This window comes from Pogona vitticeps, chromosome 5, assembly GCF_051106095.1.
Source record: "Pogona vitticeps strain Pit_001003342236 chromosome 5, PviZW2.1, whole genome shotgun sequence".
Classification (NCBI taxonomy): Eukaryota; Metazoa; Chordata; class Lepidosauria; order Squamata; family Agamidae; genus Pogona; species Pogona vitticeps.
In genome coordinates this window covers 174,981,941-175,002,412 of record NC_135787.1, presented here as the reverse complement: position 1 = coordinate 175,002,412, position 20,472 = coordinate 174,981,941, and the positions used below count along the sequence as shown (strand labels likewise).

The 20,472-nt window shown below is 41.9% G+C and overlaps 1 protein-coding gene and 1 long non-coding RNA gene across 3 annotated transcripts in view; one reads left to right on the top strand and one right to left on the bottom strand.

The window, feature by feature from the left end:
- The first annotated feature begins 63 nt into the window (after positions 1-63).
- Positions 64-3,949, top strand: LOC110078259 (uncharacterized). Of its 2 annotated transcripts, none has more exons than XR_002300413.3 (3): positions 64-438; positions 634-773; positions 3,653-3,949. It is a non-coding gene; the product is annotated as an uncharacterized LOC110078259 (long non-coding RNA). The 2 variants fall into 2 exon arrangements; XR_012087219.2 differs by having other exon boundaries at positions 132-270.
- Positions 3,950-19,836: 15,887 nt separating this feature from the next.
- CREB3L2 (cAMP responsive element binding protein 3 like 2) overlaps positions 19,837-20,472 on the bottom strand; it is a 100,872-nt gene continuing 100,236 nt past the window's right edge. The window contains exon 12 of the mRNA XM_072999942.2: positions 19,837-20,351. Coding sequence (XP_072856043.2) covers positions 20,276-20,351 — 76 coding nt within the window. The 3' untranslated portion in view covers positions 19,837-20,275. The remainder of the gene's footprint in view (positions 20,352-20,472) is intronic.

The following is a 20,472-nucleotide window of genomic DNA, read 5'->3' as shown; positions in this document are numbered from 1 at the left end:
CCTCTCCCCCTCCTGCTGGGGCGGCTGCTGTGCTGCCTCTCCTGCCACGCCTTCGGGAAGCGAAGCGGAGTGGGAGCAGCTGCATCCCGGAGCCTGACCGAGGTCCCTTAGTGAAGCCGGGGGGGGGGAGGGAAGTGGGCTGGGAGGCAGAAGGGGAGAAGCCGAGACTTGGTGCCGGGGGGGGGGGGGTTGCTTCTTCGGGAGCGCTGCCAGAAGCCGTAGGACCACGGGCAAGGACGGCCATCGTTAAGTTGCTTTGACCCCTCCAAGGTAGAGCAGGGATAATATACATTTTCTCCCTAAAGGGGTGGTTGGGATGGGGGTGGTTTAGCCTTTGCCGCCAAGAGAGTTTTGGGGGGATCCCGAAAGATTATCGAAGAGGACTTGGCATACGTGTTCGTGGATCGCTGCCCGTGCCACCAAAGTACATCCGAAAAAGTGAGTTCCCATTTTTCCTAGAGGACGCCAGGAAAAACTTCTTAGTCTTTAAGGTGCCAGAAAAAAAAATCTTCCTCGGTTTTATTTTTTTCTCCTTCTCCGGTGTGGGTGTTGAAATCAAAAAGGGTAGGAATGGGGATGGGAGGGAAGGGAGTCAAGTTGACTTTATTTCTCGCCTTGTTTCTGAATTGACAGATGCCTCGGAGCAAGGGCGAGTCTCGGAAGGAAGCAGGGGTTTCCAAGCCCACCGCCGGAGCAGGAGAAATAGGAGGCGCAACGAAGCGGTGCTGAAGGTTTGGGACAACTTTAAGACCCTCAAACCCCATCAGCTTCTGGTGAGGATGCGTCTATATATTAACTGCCTAAACAGTTGTGCTGCTGCAACACAAGGAGTGCTTTGCAATGCTTAACTAACCAGGCAGGGAGCGACTTTTCTTTCTCCCCCCCCCCAGCACCTCCAACACACAGTTTAAGAACAACCTTCCTTCTAAATCTCATTGCCAGATGGGGCTGGGGGTGGAAATGACAGCTAATGGTAGAGAAGGGCTTGAGAGCAAATGCAGGCAGAGCCTTCCTCAAGCCCCCCCCCTCCCTGCTTTAATCCTTACAAAAATTTGCTTGCCCTTACTCTGGAGTGCATTTCCCTTTGCCAGGGGGAAAGGATTGGGGGGGCAGAATCAATTAAGCTTTTTTAATGTTAAAAGAGAGTGAGAGAGACTGATCAGCCATATGCAATGGCTGATTTTTACTAGAGTAGCTTTCCTCCCGCCTTCTGCTCTCCAGATGTTTGGGGCTATAATTCTTCTCATCCCTGCCACCAGCCATGCGGACAGGAATCTGGAGTCAGTGGCAGCACTCCCTGTGTCTGATGCCATGGATGCCGTCCGGGAAACTGTGCCAAGCAGAACTTGTTCAAAGTGTCATGACCCTTCGTGGTTCGTGTTGGAAACAAATAACACATGTAAGGGTAATAGCATGCACTTCCAGATTTAATACAGTACCACACTTCAGTTAGCCTTGAAGAAAAGACAAAAATACCAGAAATGACTTGACAAACTAGAATCCTATGGTTTCTTGGCTGGCATCCTGGTGTAACACTAGAAGCATAACTTTGGGGCATGAATTTCCCAAGTTAAGAAGTCAAAGTAAACATTTCCTATCACATACAGTGGTGCCTCGCATAGCGAGGTTAATCCGTTCCGGATTAACCATCGCTATGAGAAACATCGCTCAACAGAACAAAAAAACCCATTAAAACGCATTAAACTTGGTTTAATGCGTTCCAATGGGCCCTAAACTTACTGTTGAGCGAAGCTTCTCCATAGGGGCGGCCATTTTCGCGGGAAAAGTTGTGGCGGCCATTTTGGAACCGCCAATCAGCTGTTCTCCCCCGCTTCGTTGTGTGAAAATCGCTAAGCGAATCGCTTAGCGATTGTCGCACAGCGAAAAAACGCCATAGGGGCCATCGCTGAGCGAACGCTCCAGCGATGGCCCGGACCCCCTCGCTATGCGAATTCATCGCTCAACGGAGCGATCGCTAAGCGAGGCACCACTGTACTTTTAAACCAATGGCAATGTGCTAGTGAAAGGTATGCTGCTGGCTTTTATACCCATTGACATAATTAATGGAATCCTGGACATCACAGGTTACAAACCATGATGGGGATGTATAATCTCCAGGCTTAAAAGGAAGGTACCTCAAAATGCTAGATGCAGGGGAGGGGGTATCAGGAGACAGGTATCTAGGTGGGGCCACTGTGAGATATAGGAAGCTGGACTAGATGGGCCCTTGGCCTGATCCAGCAGGGCTCTTCTTATGTTACAATTTTGTTTTTCTAGCCATATAGTTCAGGCATCAGCTGAATGAGGAGGTTTGTTTTTCCTTCTGAAATTATGCTCTTGAGTCAATAGTTTTAGTTTATCATTGCCTTAAGCACAGAAGGTGTGAATTGGTTGGACATCATGATTCTCATAACAGTATGCCTTAAACCCGATTGCAAGTCTCAGTTAGAATAGACCCATTGAACCAATGTGATTTATAGAGGTATTGCTTTAGCATTCAGCAGCTGATTCAATGGGTGTGTTCTAGCTGGGACTAGCAATTAGATTTAGGCCTCCAATTTTAATCTAGATGGGTTTTACAGATTTCAAATGATGGCTGAGAGTGAATTTGTTGGCCTCAGATTACAACTTCATCTATACTACATAATCTTTTGTGTGTTCATAGAATCATAGAACTGTGAAGTTGGAAGGGGCCTATAAGGCCATCAAGTCCAACCCCCTGCTCGATGCAGGAATCTCATACCTTTGAGATTCTACAGAATCAACATTTACCTATATAGATTGATATACATTAAACATAATGATGATACAGAATACTGTACTGGAATTAATGTACATTTTGATGAATCTTTCCTAGCAGCTACTGTCCATTCCAGAAAAAAACTAGATTCCTGTAATGCACATAGACTTCATGTGGAATTAAAAGTGTGCTGCTTATATACATGCTTTAACCCACTAGAGCGAATAACTGTATAGTGTAATTATGAATGATACAGTAGTTGAAAAGGGGGTTGTTATGCTACACATTTGGGGAGCAGTAAGGTACACACTATAATCCTGAGCATTATAAAAATTAAGGACAACAGGTACTGTTCTCACTATCCCTACTTCTAGGCAAATGCTTGTCCTTCAGAAGGAAACAGCACTATTTATTCCCTGTGTCCTAGGTCTTGGTTCCCAGCTTTGGACCAAGAACCAGATGTTCTTGGTCCAAAACTCCCAGAAGCCTTCACTGCTAGCTGTCCTGGCCAGGACTTCTGGGAGTTGTAGTCCAAGAACATCTGGGGACTCAAGATTTGGAAGCACTGTAATGGGGCATATGTTGGATGTCTCAACATCTCCATCTTCCTCTCTTTGGGTCTCTCTTCCTGTTATAGGACATAACAGAAACCAAAACTTTTAAAATGTGTTATAAAATAATAAGGCCAAAGATGTTCCCTCTTTTCACATACTCCATGGTTATCTCTATTGATACTTTTGCTTGCTTGCTTGCTTGCTTGCTTGCTTGCTTGCTTGCTTGCTTGCTTGCTTGCTTGCTTGCTTGCTTGCTTGCTTGCTTTGATAAATAAACATGGAAGAGCTTTTTCAGAAACCACTTTTCCCAGGAACTGGAAGATTAGATTCTGTTTGGTATCTGTTTGTATGATTTTAGGCAGAACTTTGCAAGCAACGCTGGGCAGAAGGAGGAGGAGGAGGAGAGGAAGGAAAAAGAGAAGGAGAAAGAAAACTAAACCAGGAAGAGATGGAAGAAAGGCAGCACTATGTCTGGTTCTCTCCAAATCCAACATGTGGCATTGTTTTATTTTTCTATATAAAGTATTTCGATCCTGCTTTTCCATTTACAAAAAATTCCACAATATGGCTTAAGCGACAACATTAACGGCATTCCAACCACATGGCAACAACATGGCAGAAAGTGCCCTAATAAAGCTGAAAAATAGTGCAACAAGTGCTGTGATTAATTAAGAGTTTTTTAAAAAACCACACAAACAAACAAACCCAGAACAGTCTTAATCTTATGTATTTGTTTTGCTTCCAAAATGGAAATAAAATAATATAAAACAAAACAAAAAGATGTTCCAAAGGGAATCAGTCTTAATTCCCACTAGACTGCTAGTACAGGAGAGAGCCTTCTCTGTTATCACTCCCAGACTTTGGAACTCCCTCCCACAAGAGGCCAGACCTTTCTCTTCGGGCAAACTTTTTATCAGTACCATGAGTGACTGGCTACATGAGTGACTTTTAGTGGATAGTTATGCATTACTGCTCTGAGTGGGTCTTTAGTACTATTTGTGTTTACCATCTCTCAGAGTGGTATTTGTTTATTCCTTTTAGTATTTGCATACTTTTTAATTTTGTCTTTTAATGATGTCTCGTTATACTCATTTTACTTAGCTTTAAATATCGTCTTTTAATTATGTAAACTACCATTGTATACTCATTGTTTTCAGCTTTAAATATTGCCTTTCAAGGATGTAAGCCGCATTGGGTCCTTTTTAAGGAGAAAGGTGGGGCAAAAATATTCTAAATAAATAAATAAATGTCTCATGGATAAGCACAAATCTTTCTTAGGGAAGGAGTTCTGAAAGTGGTGTGTGCTACCACAGGAAAGGCCCTATATCTGGTAGTACATCTTATCCAACAGCTAGAGATGATTGTGGTATGCCTTTATTTTTTTCCCCGCAGCCAAAGCAAGGCTGTAAAACACGGGTGTGCGCCTCAGCTGAAAATGTAATTTAATGTCACTGGCTTTGGGTTTTCCTGTACTGTCATTTATTGCCCATTTTAGTTGTAATTTTGTTTTATTGTGGGTTTTTTTTAAATTGTTCATTACCTAGCAAATTGTTGTCCATAAGGGAAGGGGTTCAAATGTCAGTGAGACACTGAAAAAGAGATGTGGTGCCTCAGAGAGAGAATGCATAGAGCCAATGCCAGAGAATGGGTTGTGCAGCATGGCACAGACGGGTGGGTGAGGGACACAGAGAACAGCCTATAGTAGGTGCAAAGCACCTGATTTGCCTAAAGAAGGTCCAAGATTTAATCCTGGACATACCAAGAGGGGGTTGGGAAAGAATTGCGTCTGAAATCCCGGCGAGCTGCTGTAAATCAGTGTGGGCCAGGGATGGGTGACAGGTCTATATTCACCTCAGAGCAATTTTTCTGTCAGGTCTGTATTCACCTCAGAGGAATATGTCAAAGGTCATATGATGGTGGTCAGCAGGACTAGAGTAAGCAGTACTCGTGGGAGAGGGCAAGCAAAAGCAAGCTTATGCCCCCCCCACACAAACGCACTCATTCGCTCTATGTTAGCTGCTCTTTTCTTTCTCACCTTCTCTCAATCTCCCTGTGCTGTTCCCTTCACTCTTTCACCTCCCCTTCCCACCAAGCAGGCTGCTAGACAACAGGCCAATTGCATTTACACAGATCTGAACACACACACACACATCCCTTACAGAAGACTTTTGAAATTCGGCCAAGGGGTGCATGAAATTAGTCCAGGGGCCACTACCAGTGGCCTAGCTGTAGTGTTTGTTGGTATGTAGCTGGATAGACCACAGTGCGTTGTACCCTGTTACAAGATTGGTTCCCAGAATTATCCTTTCTGGTACAAGTCTTAAAACTTTTCATTTGTGTGCAGCCCCCTCTGCCATAGTGCCTCCAAAAGAAACACACACACACGTATCATTTTCCATTCAACAGATCTCATCCATCTTCTGTCCATGGCACCTTTAAAGTTCATGATTTGAGCTCAGAGCAAATTGAATGACAGACAGCGTACTCTGTCATACTTGCATGCCACACAGGCCAACTTCTTCTGAAGACCCCTGTTAAAAGTACCACCTGTTTTGAAAGGTACTCAAAGGTACACTGTCCATATCGGTACCTTCACAACTGTCGTGCCAAGTCCCTGGCACACTCTCCCAATGAAGTTCGGCGTTCAGCTCTTAAGTTTCCAAGCCAAGGGACAATGTCTGTATTTCATCAGCCATATAATATTACTTAGAAGAGTCAACATGGAGTGGCATTCTAAACCTGCTGACAGTTTGTGTCTTTAAAGAACCCACCAATTTTGCTTCTATTTTTGTAATGCTGATTTTAATATCCTTTATTCTTCAGTTTCTAAAAGGAAAGCCAGATTATAAATGCAATAAGTAAATCGATATCTTAGGAAACGTGATCCATCTTTGCAATGAATTTCCTTTTTTATAAAACCTGGTTCTTCATCTAGCCTACAATCTGTGCTGCTTGCCAGACTGACCTTGTCTCATTTTAGCTCTACTCATAAAAATATATTTATAAGAGGTAGGTCAGTGTAGTGACACTACCCTAAATCCTCTCACACAGTATTTTTAATGCAATAATTTCCTCTAATTTCTCAGCCATTTTAAAGTACAAAAACAAATGCCCCACTCTAACAGGTTATCATCTAAAGCAAAGATTTCAGAGGCCGGTGGAATTAGCTAGTCATTAGATTTAGTTAAAGCCAAGTGGGTACCTGCCTTCAAAGCTCAGTTCTTAGAATCAGCTGAATTGTGGGTTTTGCAGGCTTATCGCAAACAAGGCCACCCAAAGATGTCTTAAATGTGTTGTTTCAAAGTATGATGGGAAGGGGGCGGGAGAATATTTCATCATCACATTCTAACCTCCAGATGTTCTTGACCTACTGCTCCCTTGATCCCTCACCACCCTCTTATGCTGATTAGAGCTGGTGAAAGCTACAGCTCAAGAAGACTGGGAGCGCCACAAGTTGCTCGTCCTTGAAACACATGGAATTCAAGCAATTTACTGTTTTGACAGCCACAAAGAGAAGACTGTAGGAATGCATTATGTAACTGACACTGATTCAGTCATTAAACTCTTGCCTGCCTACGGCATCCCATTGAGACTGACCACCTTACCATGCTTAATGGTAAGACTATCCCAACCAGGCAGGAGAGGGGATATCTACAGTGACCTCTTTGACAATGGTGGGGACAAAGGCAGCCGCCCTTTCCTACCTGAATGGACCAACAGGTCTCCATTTTGTGTTTCCTCACAATCCCTTTGACATTGAGGTCTCCCAAAATCTGCTCAGCTCTGGCAAGTTATTTTTCAAAATGCATTGTAATTCCCATCAAAATCTTTGCAGAGGAGGAACAAGGGAGAGTGTCCACTCTCTCTACATGATCCTGGTATCTCCCACATCCTAAACTCATCAAGGCAACCCTGCATGGCTTATCCTTTTGCTTCTGAAGGCTCCAAACATCTAAATAAGGTTTTCTTTATCTGCATTTCCTTTTTTAAAAATTTACCCTGATGTCAAGAACAACACACTCCCTCCCTGCATTTTGGGACCAACAGTAGAAAAGTGAAAGTGTGCAAACCTGCCTTCTTTGTTTTCGAAATTCTGTTATTTCAGCTCCCATCTCCTGAATAACAAAGCACCACTTCTGCCTTGGGTGTCCCTTCAAATCGAACTCACAAAATAACTTTTGTTTTAGTTTCTCAATCTGCTGTTATTATGCACTGTCCAGTTGTGTCCAACTTATGGTGAACGTAGGAATTAATGACCCCCAAAATGTGCTATCATGAACAGCCCTGTGCCCGTCTTTCAAGCTATGGGGCTTTTTTTCAATCTATCTATCTCATATTAATAAATAATAATCACGTGCCATCAAGGCAATTCTGATTTATGGTGGCCCTTTTCAGGACTTTATGTGTAGAGAATACAGTGGTGCCTCACTTTACGATTGCCCCGTTTAACGCCGAAACCGCATTACGATGAACTTTTGTGATCGCTCATTGCAAAATGATGTTTCCTATGGGGGAATTTCGCTTTGCGATGATCGGTTCCCTGCTTCAGGAACCGATTCTTCGCAAAACAATGATTTTCCAACAGCTGATTGGCGGTTTCAAAATGGCCGCCAGGTAAACAAAATGCCCCCCCGCTCTCTTCTGGGATGGATTCCTTGCTGCACAGGCAGCGAAAATGGCCGCCCTATGGAGGATCTTCACTGGACTGTGAGTTTACAGCCCTTTGGAATGCATTAAACGGGTTTTAATGCATTTCAATGGTTTTTTTCTTTTCGCATTACGTTTTCGTTCTACAGCGATTTCGCTGGAACAAATTAACGTCATAATGCGAGGCACCACTGTACTCAGAAGTAGTTTACAAGGGACTTCTGGGAGTGCCCTGGGACTGTGCAGCTTGCCCAAGGCCACACAGGCTGGCTCTTCTCTCAGGAGGCCCAGTGGGGAATTGAATTCATAACCTCTAACTCCACAGCCAGATGATATCTAAACCACTGAGGTGTTAGCATCTCCTCTTCTCCTGCTGGTTTCAACTACTTTATAGCAATAATGCTGGGAAATAATGCATACAAGAATAAGTTCCAAATAATATGCTTTCTAAATTGAAAATAAATCATTTTCTGGAAATACTGTAGCTCCAGTCTCATCCCCTTCCCCAAGTACCTTAAGAAAATCTTCTATTACCGTGATATGTTGCTTTCTTACATGCACTGTGATTGAATTTATCACAGCAAATACCCATATGGTTGCATCAGTTGTACTTGCTTGTTGTTTGCTTCCCTGACAGAATAGAGCTATAGCAGCACTTTAGCTAAATTCTCCCTGGTCAGTAATGTTCCCAGAGGGATTTTTGCCTGAACACATTTTTTTAAAATCATTTTCAAACAATTCTTCTGTACTGTTGGTTTCCTTGAATGTTCTTTGTAATGGAAAGCTGCATAAAAATGTGAGAAATAATGATGTAATAAATAGAGGGTATGGTTTCCAATAAAGTGCCACAATGCTTTCCAAGTTCATTGCTGACCTGCACATTACTGTATTAGAAGGAGTAATTTCTGTTAGTATTTCCTAGAGTACAAAGATCATAGACGTCTGATCCCAGTTATCCAAACACCTAAAAGTAAACTAGGAGGATGTGCTCCTCGGCAAGTTTACAGACCAAAAATGGCAGAGGAGAAAAGGCAGGAAGAACCATGGAAACTGAGTAAACCTCAAAGATGGAATGCCCAAGTTCAATGAACCTTAAGAATCTCATCTGGATGGTCTGACAACCTGCTTATCTTGCAAATGCTGCATCAGTGAACTCGCCTAGATGCAAAAGGTATACAGAGATTTCATCATGCATTTACATAGACACAGAGTTCCTCGTGCACACAGCCGAGGTGGAAACAAAGCTCTCACATCAGCTCATGATGGCAGTTTATAGCACAGAAACGATAGTTTTGAGAAAAGAATTCTTGAAAACCAACATATTCCTCCTGGGTCTTTCAACCATGTAAAATAAAACAGGATTGGAGTATTTGTTGCCTGACTTTCTGTCCTTGATAAATAAAATCCCAAGATGAATAGCAAGAAAAAACCTGAAATATAAAATCTGATTTTTTTTTTAAAAAAATAAACTAATAAAATCACAAAGATATATAAAAGCATAGGCTGAAGGAAAAAGAGAATGCAGTAGCAGAAGGAAAGCACCAGAGCAATATTGAGCAGTTACCGCGACGTGTCCTGCTTCCATTTGGTAGCAGCCATTCTGTCTGGCTGCAATAGAGAGAACAGAGAGAAGACAGAAAAAGGGGTCATTTTGTTGGCTCTCCTGAGCTTTTGGTTTCTGTTTCTTAGAACTAAAAACTCAACATTACTGCCTGACTTTGTGTTCTCTGCCCCACTCAATCTCTTTCCTTTTTTTTTTTGTGCTCTGACCTACAAGGTGTAAACCTTAGGACAAGCTCTGACCTCTTACTGACCTTTTCAAGCTGTTCTGGGGATCTTTTTTAGCCCAGAGCTAGGGCAGAAATTCATCAGGTCAATGGTAAGCAGCATACAGTAATATTGATGGAAAATTGTTCTCAGTTATTTGTGTCAGTGTGATATTCACATGGACTTAAACACCAACAGCTAGGTACAAATATGTGTGACAGACAAACGTGTGACAGACAAAGAGAAAGTAGGAGCCAGAACAAAGGCCATTTATGAGGATCGGCTGCTCCTCACCAAATCAGTGTCTTAATAAAATGAAGGACATAGGATTCAGCCTCTGAGTGTGGTCCCATCCTTGAGCCAGTGCTGCGCCACCTCTGAAAAAGATAGAACTGTCACCTGGTTTTGAGGAACCCCTCGGTTGACGGAAGTCTCTCCCCTGCCCCAAACTCCTAAGGCAGTGGTCCCCAACCTTGGGCTTCCAGATGTTATTGGACTACAGCTCCCAGAAACCTTCACCACCACCTCTGCTGGCCAGGATTTCTGGGAGTGGAAGTCCAAGAACATCTGGAGGCCCAAAGTTGGGGACCACTGCCCTAAGGACAACAACCTTTCTTCAAAAGCCCAGTGGGAACTGAGCATAATCAGGGGCCATAGAACACTAGCCGGCTGTTAGCAGGATGCCTAATCTGGTGGAGCTGTGTACAGACCGATTAAAAGATGTAATATAAATCAAAAATCCATACCCCTGAAGAAAGCCATAACATTCAGGACAAAATGCGCTGGCCATGTTAAATTGAAATAAAGGGTTTTTTTTAAAAAAAAAAATTACATCCTGAGAGGCTGTTTTCTCCTACAGAATCAGATCCATTGGATATATCCATTCCTTTTGTTCCTTGGTAGCAGGCAGAACAGAAGAAATGAAAATGGAGTATTTTGGATGAAGGCATGGACCCTGCACTCCGCAAGAATGTTTTCTTACAGGTTCCTTTTATTCCTGACTGTTTATTCCAGGGGTTCCCACCTTGTGTCCCTAGATGTTCTTGAACTACAACTCCCAGAAATCCTGTCCCACACAGCTAGTGGTGAAGGCTTCTGGGAGTTTTAGTCCAAAAACATCTGAGGGCTCAAGGTTGGGAACCAATCAGTTTAGAGTCAGTGGAGGTGCAAGTGGAAATTCTAGAAGTAGGACATAATAAAGCATTTTTCTGTAAACCTAATCATCATCACCACCACCATCTTAAGAGCTGCAGACTGACCCTGCTACTATCAGTATTCAGCACAACACAGTTAACAGACGTTATCAGGCCTAATATGAACAAAATGCTGGGTACTGCTCTCTTTTTCCCTTCTGAAAATGTAACTTTTCAAAGACTTTCTGTGAAGCCTTTAGCAAAATCAATTAATTTTTGTCTTTACCTGAAGCTTCAAGCATATGCAACTGCATCTGCTCTCACGCCAGCTGCTTCTTCTCCTTCCCTCTGTTGAGGGGTCCATTGCTGATTTTGGATTGCAAGCTCACGGAGGACAGGGGTGTGTGTCCCTCCCCAATTAAAAAAACACCAGGCATTCACATATTGCACCATATAAAATTTAAAGGTACAGAATGTTTATCTATGCAGGGTTCCAAGAAGCCTATTGCCATAATTAAAGGGCTCTTAAGCTTTGTGCTGCATTCCACACATGCAGTGGTTTGTTCTGATGGAGTGGAGCCATGACTCACAAGGTTTAAGTGCTAGGACCTTTCAATTAGCAGAGGCAATGACATCATCACCCACTCACTTCAGGCTTGCCTCCTCTCTCTTAAACTACAATCCTCAACAGAACCTACGAGAAAGCGCAGGAGTTCTCTTAGTAGAAGCACATTCTTCTGAGCACTTTGTTTTGTAATTGTGGAGTACCTTGGTCTTGAAGGGGTTATTAAGACCTGTGAGGTTCACAAAAGATGTACACTTCTGGAGGTGATGAAAATTATGAGAACTGGTTTGTTGACAGGAATCCATACCAGCCTGTTGTTTTTTTTTTTTACTCTCTTATGGGGTGGTCATGTGGAGACTACCCTGATAAGCAGCTGCATTTCAGCACTGACAACCACTGAACCGTTTTCCTTAGGACCTGTAAAAGAGACGTCTGCACAGAGTATGTCATCGACTGGTGGAAATCCCTGTCACAAAGTAGTAATTGGATGACTTTTGAAAGGAGATCAAACACCCTCATGGAGTGGAGGTTGATGGCTGTTAGTCATAGCTAAAGAAAGACACCATTCTTCAGAGGTGGGCTGCCTCTGAATAGTTTTGTATACACAAACTAAGCAAGCTATATGGTCTCACGTTATGGGACATTAAATCTGGCCCTGGATGTGCTGGACCAAGTAATGGAAGATCCGAGTGGTGACCTTTGGTCAGCCATAGTCTCTGAAGCCTGACATACCTCTGTTGTTTGAACAGAGTAGGGAGAAAAGCCAAGCACGAGGGCTTGAACTTACTGCAGAGAAATATGAACCCTAAATGTAAATATCCTCAACTTCAAATGTTCTGTAATTCCTAGAATACATATTTTGGCAATCCTGTGGGACCTCTTAAACTTGACTGAGTTGAAGGCCTCAGCACATCTTCATGTCCTAACACTGGATACCAGTTCTTGAGAGGGATGGTCTACTAATTCTACTTATAGACTTCCCAAGGAGCATCTGTTTGGCTAGTATGGAAAACAGGATGCTGGTTTAGATGGGTCTTCTCATCTAGAAAGGCTCTTCTGTTTTTCCAGCATTTGAACACCCAAAGAGATTCCTTTCACAACACGGATTGTTGGGTGAGCAAAATAGTAAAAATGAAGGCTCCATTCAGTGTAATGCCCAGACTGAAGAAACTACGAAGTGGAAAGTATTGTACTGATGCATAAAGACTTTCACTCAAAAAGAAAAAAAGAAAAAGCCTCACATAAATTTCAGCAAGACTAATGCTCACTTAACTACACATCATTTCAACTGTAGTTCTTGTCTAGATTACGAGCCCTTTCACCTCCACAGCCATTTTTCAGCAGAACCCAGTGCTTTCTATAAAGCAAAAGGCTAGTCTGTTACTTTGAGACATATCACTGCTTTTGATCTCTCTTCCAGTCTAAAGACATTCCGGATAATTAGCTGTCAGTATAAGAAAGTTGGAAATACTTTAATGCCTTGACGTGTAGTGATTTATATAGCGTATGTGTGTGAAAAACTGTTCGCTCAAAATAAGTGTTAAAAGCATTACAGAATGACAGACCACCGTTTTCCTTTTTTATTTAGGAAAATATTTATTTGCAAGAAAACAGATGAAGCATTACGTAGTTTCACTTTACTCAGCTACATTTTTTTAAAAAAAAAACCCTCATCATTCGCTATTTGGTTTTAGACTTGTCTGCTTAATAAAAGGTTCTTTACATAGAATTTCTTCCCAAGCTCCAAGTTTGCAATATGTAAGGACACACTTAGAAGAGCAGTGCATATATATAGAAAAAAAAGGTACAAATTTTAAAATGGGCAAAACAAAGCTAAATCAAATGTAGCTAAGAACACATACATATATAACACAAAAAGACACAAATAGCATCTCTCTTTTTTTGGTTTCTTCTCATGCACTTTACTGAATAACTGCCAATTTCAGAAGGGCACCAACATTTAAATATAAACACACCCCAAATAGAATTTACATACTTACAAAGAAGAAAACATAATTTAGATGTTTGGGCAGACGCATGGCAATTTCGATTGGCCCAGTCTGTCAGTTTTAATACCTCTATGCCTGCAATCGTTGATTGCAATCCTGTCCTCTTAACTCATGCCTATGCTTGCTTGCTTGGAAGGAATTAAGATCATACAACTTCTAAAGATTGTAGCCACTACTTTTTGGGGTGCTTAGGGGTTTGGACAGGGAAGAAAGTCAACAGGAACAAAAACGATTCACTTGAAATATGGTGCTGGCGGAGAGCTTTGCAGAAACCCAAGACTGCCAGGAGGCCAAAGAAGTTGGTCCTAGATTAAAGCGAGCCTAAATTGGATTTATCCTGCGCAACCATGACGAAACTGAGGCTGTCACACTTTGGACCCATCATGAGAAGGCAAGACTTGCTGGAAAAGGCAAGAATGCTAGGAAAAGTTGAAGGCATCAAGAAAAGAGGAAGATCCAACATGAGATGGATCGAGTCCATAATGAAAGTCACAACCATGAGTTTGCAAGAGCTGAGCGGGGCTTTTAATAAAAGAACATTTTGGAGATCACTCTTTCATAAGGGCACCATGGGCTGGAAGCAACTTGACGGCACATAACAACAACACAGTTTGTGAATGCATACTATTGTTTTTAAGTATCCTGTGCATTCAAACTGTATTGATCCTAAACTGGAGCATGGAAAACATTCCTTTTTGGGACAACTCCCCGAATTTTCCCAAGCCAGGGAGTCCCTGACTTTTCAGAACTTTAATACATTGGATGCAATCATACAGCTAATCCTGACAATTACGGCAATGGAAACATTCTCATTCTCAGTGTGAGCACTGCAGTTACAACCATTTGTAAATGTAAAGACATTTGGAGCTGGAACATAAGGTAACAACATGAGTAGCACGTTGGCACTAGCCGCCATTAAAGCGTTTCTCTTGGGCGTAGGAGTGAAAAAGCCAAATTGAGCATCAGGAGTTGGAGATTTGGGGCCAGCGGGGAGGATGTGTGTGGGAAGAATCAATAGCATCTTAAAAGTAAAAACTGGAGATAAAATGTTCCCAAAACATAGAGGGTGGCTTATGGGGGCAGGCCTGCTCTGGTCATCAGCCACCTATTCCTGAAGATAGGAAGCCTTGAGCCATCGAGAGATTTACCAGTAAAATTGGGGATTTGAGTCAAATAAGTAGCACTGCTTTTATGTACAGAAAGAGACATGTGTTTTCCCATCAAAGGCACTGTCACAAATTATGATAGATCACAATTGACTGAACGAAACCTGATTAGAAATACACTAAATGCACTATAAAACTATAAGGTATCTGAAGAGATTTATAAGGTATCTGAAGAGATACTAGGCTGGTATCTCTTCATACATGTCTTATAATTCTAGACCAGTCTCAGTTATAAAAAGAGTGTCCCTCTTTTAATAAAATCCTTTCCCCAGGTGTTGTACAAGCTGATCAGAACATGAATTGCAAAGCATAACATGAATTGCAAAGCTTTGCAATTCATGTTATGATCAGCTTGTACAACATCTGGGGAAAGGACTTTATTAAAAGAGGGACACTCTTTTTATAACTGAGAAACACTGGTCTAGAATTATAAGACATGTATGAAGAGACACCAGCCTGCCCAGATTAAAAAAGTCTTACTTGCCGTTCCACAGGAGTTTTTTTTTTAACTATGTTCTGCTGCTTTCTAACTTCTGCTAAAGGTACAAGTAGAACCTTCAAATTCTGCACTGAATGATATCAAAGGGACAAACTGTACATTTAAAATGCTTCCTCCCTACCAGCTGTAAATTGTGCCTTATAATACTTCTAAATTGGAATTATGTTATTTATTTCAGGAAAGGACTGTGAGTGTCTGTGCTCAGTTTAGTGGAATTATTAGCAATGCTAAGATGCTTGCGCAATTACTACTGTTCTGACTGCTCACTGCATTCATTTTGTAAACATTTAAGTGCGATTTAATTATCCAAAGACTGTACCTTTTAGTCTTGCATTTCCATTGGACCTTTCTATTTTACTATTCTGCTATTTCTACATGCTATCATTATTTTGTTAATCTTCAAGATGTCATCAGACTATTGTTGGTTGTAGGATTATTACAAAAGAAGGGAGCATTGGAAATGGACAAACTTTTGCAGACGAACAAAGCAAATTACCTTCACTTAATGTTCTCTCTCTTTTTTAATCCATGCAAATTCCTCCAGGCTTTGCCTGTTATGCATTAACACTTTACAGTGGGGTCTTGACTTGAGAACTTAATCCGTATTGGAAGGCGGTTCTCAAGTCAAAAAGTTCTCAGGTCAAATCTGCATTTCCCACAGGAATGCATTGAAAACCATTTGATCCATATCTGCTCTTTTCTGTCCATAGAAACTAATGGGAAGCCGCTATTCTGCCTTCGACCACTAGAGGGGGATATTTTGTTTCTTGTTTTCTTAGGTCAAGAAAGGTTCAGGGAAGGCAGGGAAAATACAGTCCAGGCAGGACAGTACCAGGCAGTCCGAAGACTGTCTCCCAATCCATTCTCTAAACGCTGGGAGGAGTGAGGAAGCAGACAGGCACCCTTTTCACTGGCCAACAGTTAACTGAAAGTTCACATTTTGCACTTTCCCTGCCTCCCACATGGTTTTTTTTTCAGTTCTTAACTCAAATCTAAGTATGTAAGTCAAGTCAATATTTTCCTATGAGAGTGGTTCTTAAGTCAAAATGTTCTTAACTCAAGCCGTTCTTAAGTCAAGACCCCACTGTACTTCCGCATTCCTGTTTCAGCAAGAAATAAGGTCTGAGTCATTGAACAGTGGCTTCCAAAAAAGTGTCTGGAAATTCTGTAAGACACTTAACTCCAGAGGTCCTGGCCAGTATGATCAATGGTCGAGGGATCCCTGGAACTGTGATCCAGCTAGAAACCCAAGGTTGGGAAGTACGTTAGAATCGAAAACTAATCAGCTTTAAAACTAATTTATTACAAGACAGAAACCTACGAGCCCTAGGTTCAAATTCATGCTAGCAAAGGCTTCATATAAACTTCAATGAGACCAAATGGACTTTTAGAAAGACCCAGCTTGGCTGCTCTCAGCTGCTGGAACAGTGGCCTACTGTTTCACCTTCAAAATTACACGGGGATAAAATGGCCTCTTTCCAATTAGCAATTACAGGAGAATTATTTTTGTCACTGAGTGGGGAGAAGGATGCTAAATATACAATACCTTATGTTGCTCATGCGTGGTAGCAGTGGGGGTGTTTGCAAATTGGCCTTCTGAATTCAAGATCCCAAGTTCTTTGTCAAAATCCTGCCCAGTGTGGCAATTAATATTACTCATCTTATTTGACTGACAGCCAAAAGGTGTCTAGACAGCATCTACTCCTCAAAATTGAAGGTTTAAATAAAACAAAAGGGGATGAAATCCACACAAAGTGTTATTCCAAAAAGGGAAAACTGGGCATCTTAAATTTGACATTAAACACAGATTTACAAGCAACAAGTGGGCAATGTTTCTAAGTCTAGTTGAAAAATTGCCCAACTGTTCTGCTATAAAAGGGGCAAATCTTTAGCCTGAGGTTTAAAAAGCTGCAAATTTACATAAGCTGAAATCTGGCTCAGAAGCACCCACCTGTTAAAACACATTACATTTGCACAGCAAAAAGGAGCAAGCATTAAGACAGATATCGTAAAACTGAAGCACATGTACAGCAAACAAAATATATCATCAAGATACAAGCTCATGATTAAGTGACACAATTCATTCGCGTCACCAACCTCATACTTGATTTCCATGAATACAAAATATAAAATAATCCCTCTCCTTTCATAACCCACCAGCTTTCTAAAAATCTAGCAGATACAGAGATGTGGAATCTGTGCCAGATGGCGTCATGAAATTATCATTGTTTTCCAAACATTGTTTTAGTATGCCCAGGATACCCTGCTGAAGGCAAATGAGGGCATCACTTTGAAAGATTTAAGCAAAGAGCTTTGTTGTTATTATTATTATTTTAATCAGAGGTTGAGTTATGGGGAGGAGGGGTATGCTACTTCTACATACACATCTTAGCTGTTCCAATACCTACTAGAATAGCATGAGGAGGGCGATGACTGATCTGAGAAGCAACATAGAGAAAACTGTGGCAAAGATTTACAATTCCACTTATTCGAGAACTAGATGCTTAGTGAATTTTCTGGTCGCAGAACTGGCCTTGGGCACCAAAGCAGAAATCATGCTCATTCATGGTTATAGTACCTTAGAATTTCTCAAGTAAACAGGAGGCTGAAAATCTAGGCTGGTTTTTGCTGGAAGAGTTGGTTTCAGCAGAGATTAGTGGGGGGAGCTCTGCTCTCTCTTTTTGGACTACAAGGCACAGAATACCCCAGGCCCCAGGTCTGTTGGCTAAAGCCCAGAAACCTAATCCATCTTTGGCTTTCAGGTACATACTCACAGGGAGAAAACCAGGTTGGGTTGAAGCTTGAAGACATTATTACATTGAGAGTTTAAGTTAAGTGCTAGAAGCCTAAAAAAGAAATTTTGGAAATTCCTTAAAGATCACCAGGATCATTTGAGGGTCATTCCAAGTGCCAGCTAAGGTCAAGGGGGGGGAAACTCCTAATAAATACTATTTACAACAGAAGGGGCACAGAGATGGCATAGGAATCTCAGCAACCCAAGGATTCATCTGGGCAACCAAGCAACGGAAACTGAATATTTGGGTGTTCAGGTAGATCCACTTCAGCCGTCTTCTTTCATGCAGATCAGGCAGAGAAGGCTAGAACCATAGTGCCTGCCTTTTTCTTATAAAAGTTGATGGTGACTCTGTACATCTAGAGAGGATGTGGTGGCTCTGCAGGTTAAACCACAGAAGCCTCTGTGCTGCAAGGTCAGAAGACCAAGCAGTCGTAAGATCAAATCCATGCGACGGAGTGAGCTCCCGTCACTTGTCCCAGCTCCTGCCGACCTAGCAGTTCGGAAGCATGTAAATGTAAGTAGATAAATAGTTACCACCTTGGTGGGAAAGTAATGCCATTCCATGTCTAGTCTCGCTGGCCATGTGACCACAGAAACTGTCTTCGGACACAAACGCTGGCTGTATGGCTTGGAAACGGAGAGGATTGCCGCGCCCTAGAGTCAGACACGACTGGACTAAATGTCAAGGGCAACTTTTACCTTTACCTATACATCTAAGGTAGAGTGGTGCAAGGAAATGTAAGGGGGGATAAATGAAAGGAAGCCCATGCTCATTCATATAGCCTCATATGCCTCTGTCCTAAACTTTCTTTATAATCACTGCTTTTCTTTTTGTTCTCCTCTGCTGCTCCAGTGTTTTCATATCAGGACAGAGGACCCAGCCTAGCCCATAGAGGCTACTCTTAAAAGAGATGACTTCTGGCAGCACTGAACAGAATATTCATGTCATACATATTGAAACTCACCCCACCACCCAGGAGTTCAAAGTGGGGCACATGAGTTCTCTCCTACCCTAATCTATCTTTACAACAGCTTTGCGAAGTCTCCTAGGGCTCGTGATGAAGCCCACAGTCACGCAACAAGCTTCTTGGCAAGCGAACATCTGAACCTAGTTCCTAAAATTTTAACTTTTCACTTATCCATTTGTAGTCAAAGGACTGCTCCAAGGGTGTTGATTCCTCCTTGCAGTCAATCCAGAAGACTGAGTTTTCATTGTTGCAGGTCTTGAAGGGAGGTGTCAGAGGGGAAGAATCCAGTCACCTGCTTATTATGTCTCTATAAAGTATTGTTCTATAAAGTATTGTGAGCTTGGGCATCAAATATTAACCCTCCGCTTAAAGTCCAGTGAAGGAAGCATACAACTAAGATTGTGATATTTTCCAACACTTCTGCCAAATTTAACTGAAGCTTCTTTCACTCTCCTTACTTCCCTGCAATGTCTTCCCAAGAAAAGCTGATAGGTTACAACCTACTACGATAGAGTTCCAAAGTCTTTGAAACTCCACAGGATGATGTTAACATGAAGTGAAAATTAATTGCTCATTCTTCCATGATTACAAGATTGGTGATTTTAAAAATACTTGCTTTGCCGATACTTTTATACTTTTGCAGTAAAATCATGATAAAGGTGAAACATTTTTCTAGAATGCAAGAATGGACTGCTAGAACTTGATGAATTGCCCATTCTTGCACACTTCTACCACTATGATATGGCACAACATCAATCCAGTTCTTCCGATTCAAGAACACCACATACAATTGTATTATGGTCATGTTTCCATGTAGGAACCGAACAGTTTAGAATACACAGTCGCTGATAAATAAATCACTGAAACATTATTGGTGGTTTCCCACCTCCTGGTGAGATGTCCATATAAGACATGAAACTTTGCCTAATCATCCTTTGCCTAACCACAGGACGCAGGTCCTGGCTATTACCAAAAAACCTCTACAAGCTGATTTTCCCTTTCGATGCATTTATTATGCAACAGGACAGCAGAAACATGACAGTTGCAGTTTTTACAAAGACACAAGGACAGCTTGGTTATCCATTCGGCACCTCCTCCAGGAGATTTGCCTGCTCAGATCATATCCTCTTCAGCAGCACCTTCTTGGCACTAGCCGCCATTAAAGCGTTTCTCTTGGGCGTAGGAGTGAAAAAGCCAAATTGAGCATCAGGAGTTGGAGATTCGGGGCCAGCGGGGAGGATGTGTGTGGGAAGAATCAAAGAAGAACTGCAGACCAAAGCCACTTCCCCGTAAGCCAGTGTGGAAATCAGACAAGCACTTTGGATTTATTGACAATGATTAGTTCCTCAAACCTTTGGCTGGAAAAAAGATGAAGGGATAAGAATAACCCTCCTCCTCTCTCTCTCTCTCTGTCTCTCTGTCTTTCTCTTTTAAGATGTAGCATTCATTCTTCTGTCAATTTCGATGAACTTTAGTGTTTCATTCATTTCCAACTCTGAGTTGACTCTATAATCAGAGATGGGAGAAGAACTCAGGATACTACAAAGTGGCAACAGTCGCAGACAAACAAACAAGCCAACATGGACTATTTTCTATTGCTATTACTAAACATTGACTCAATTTATAC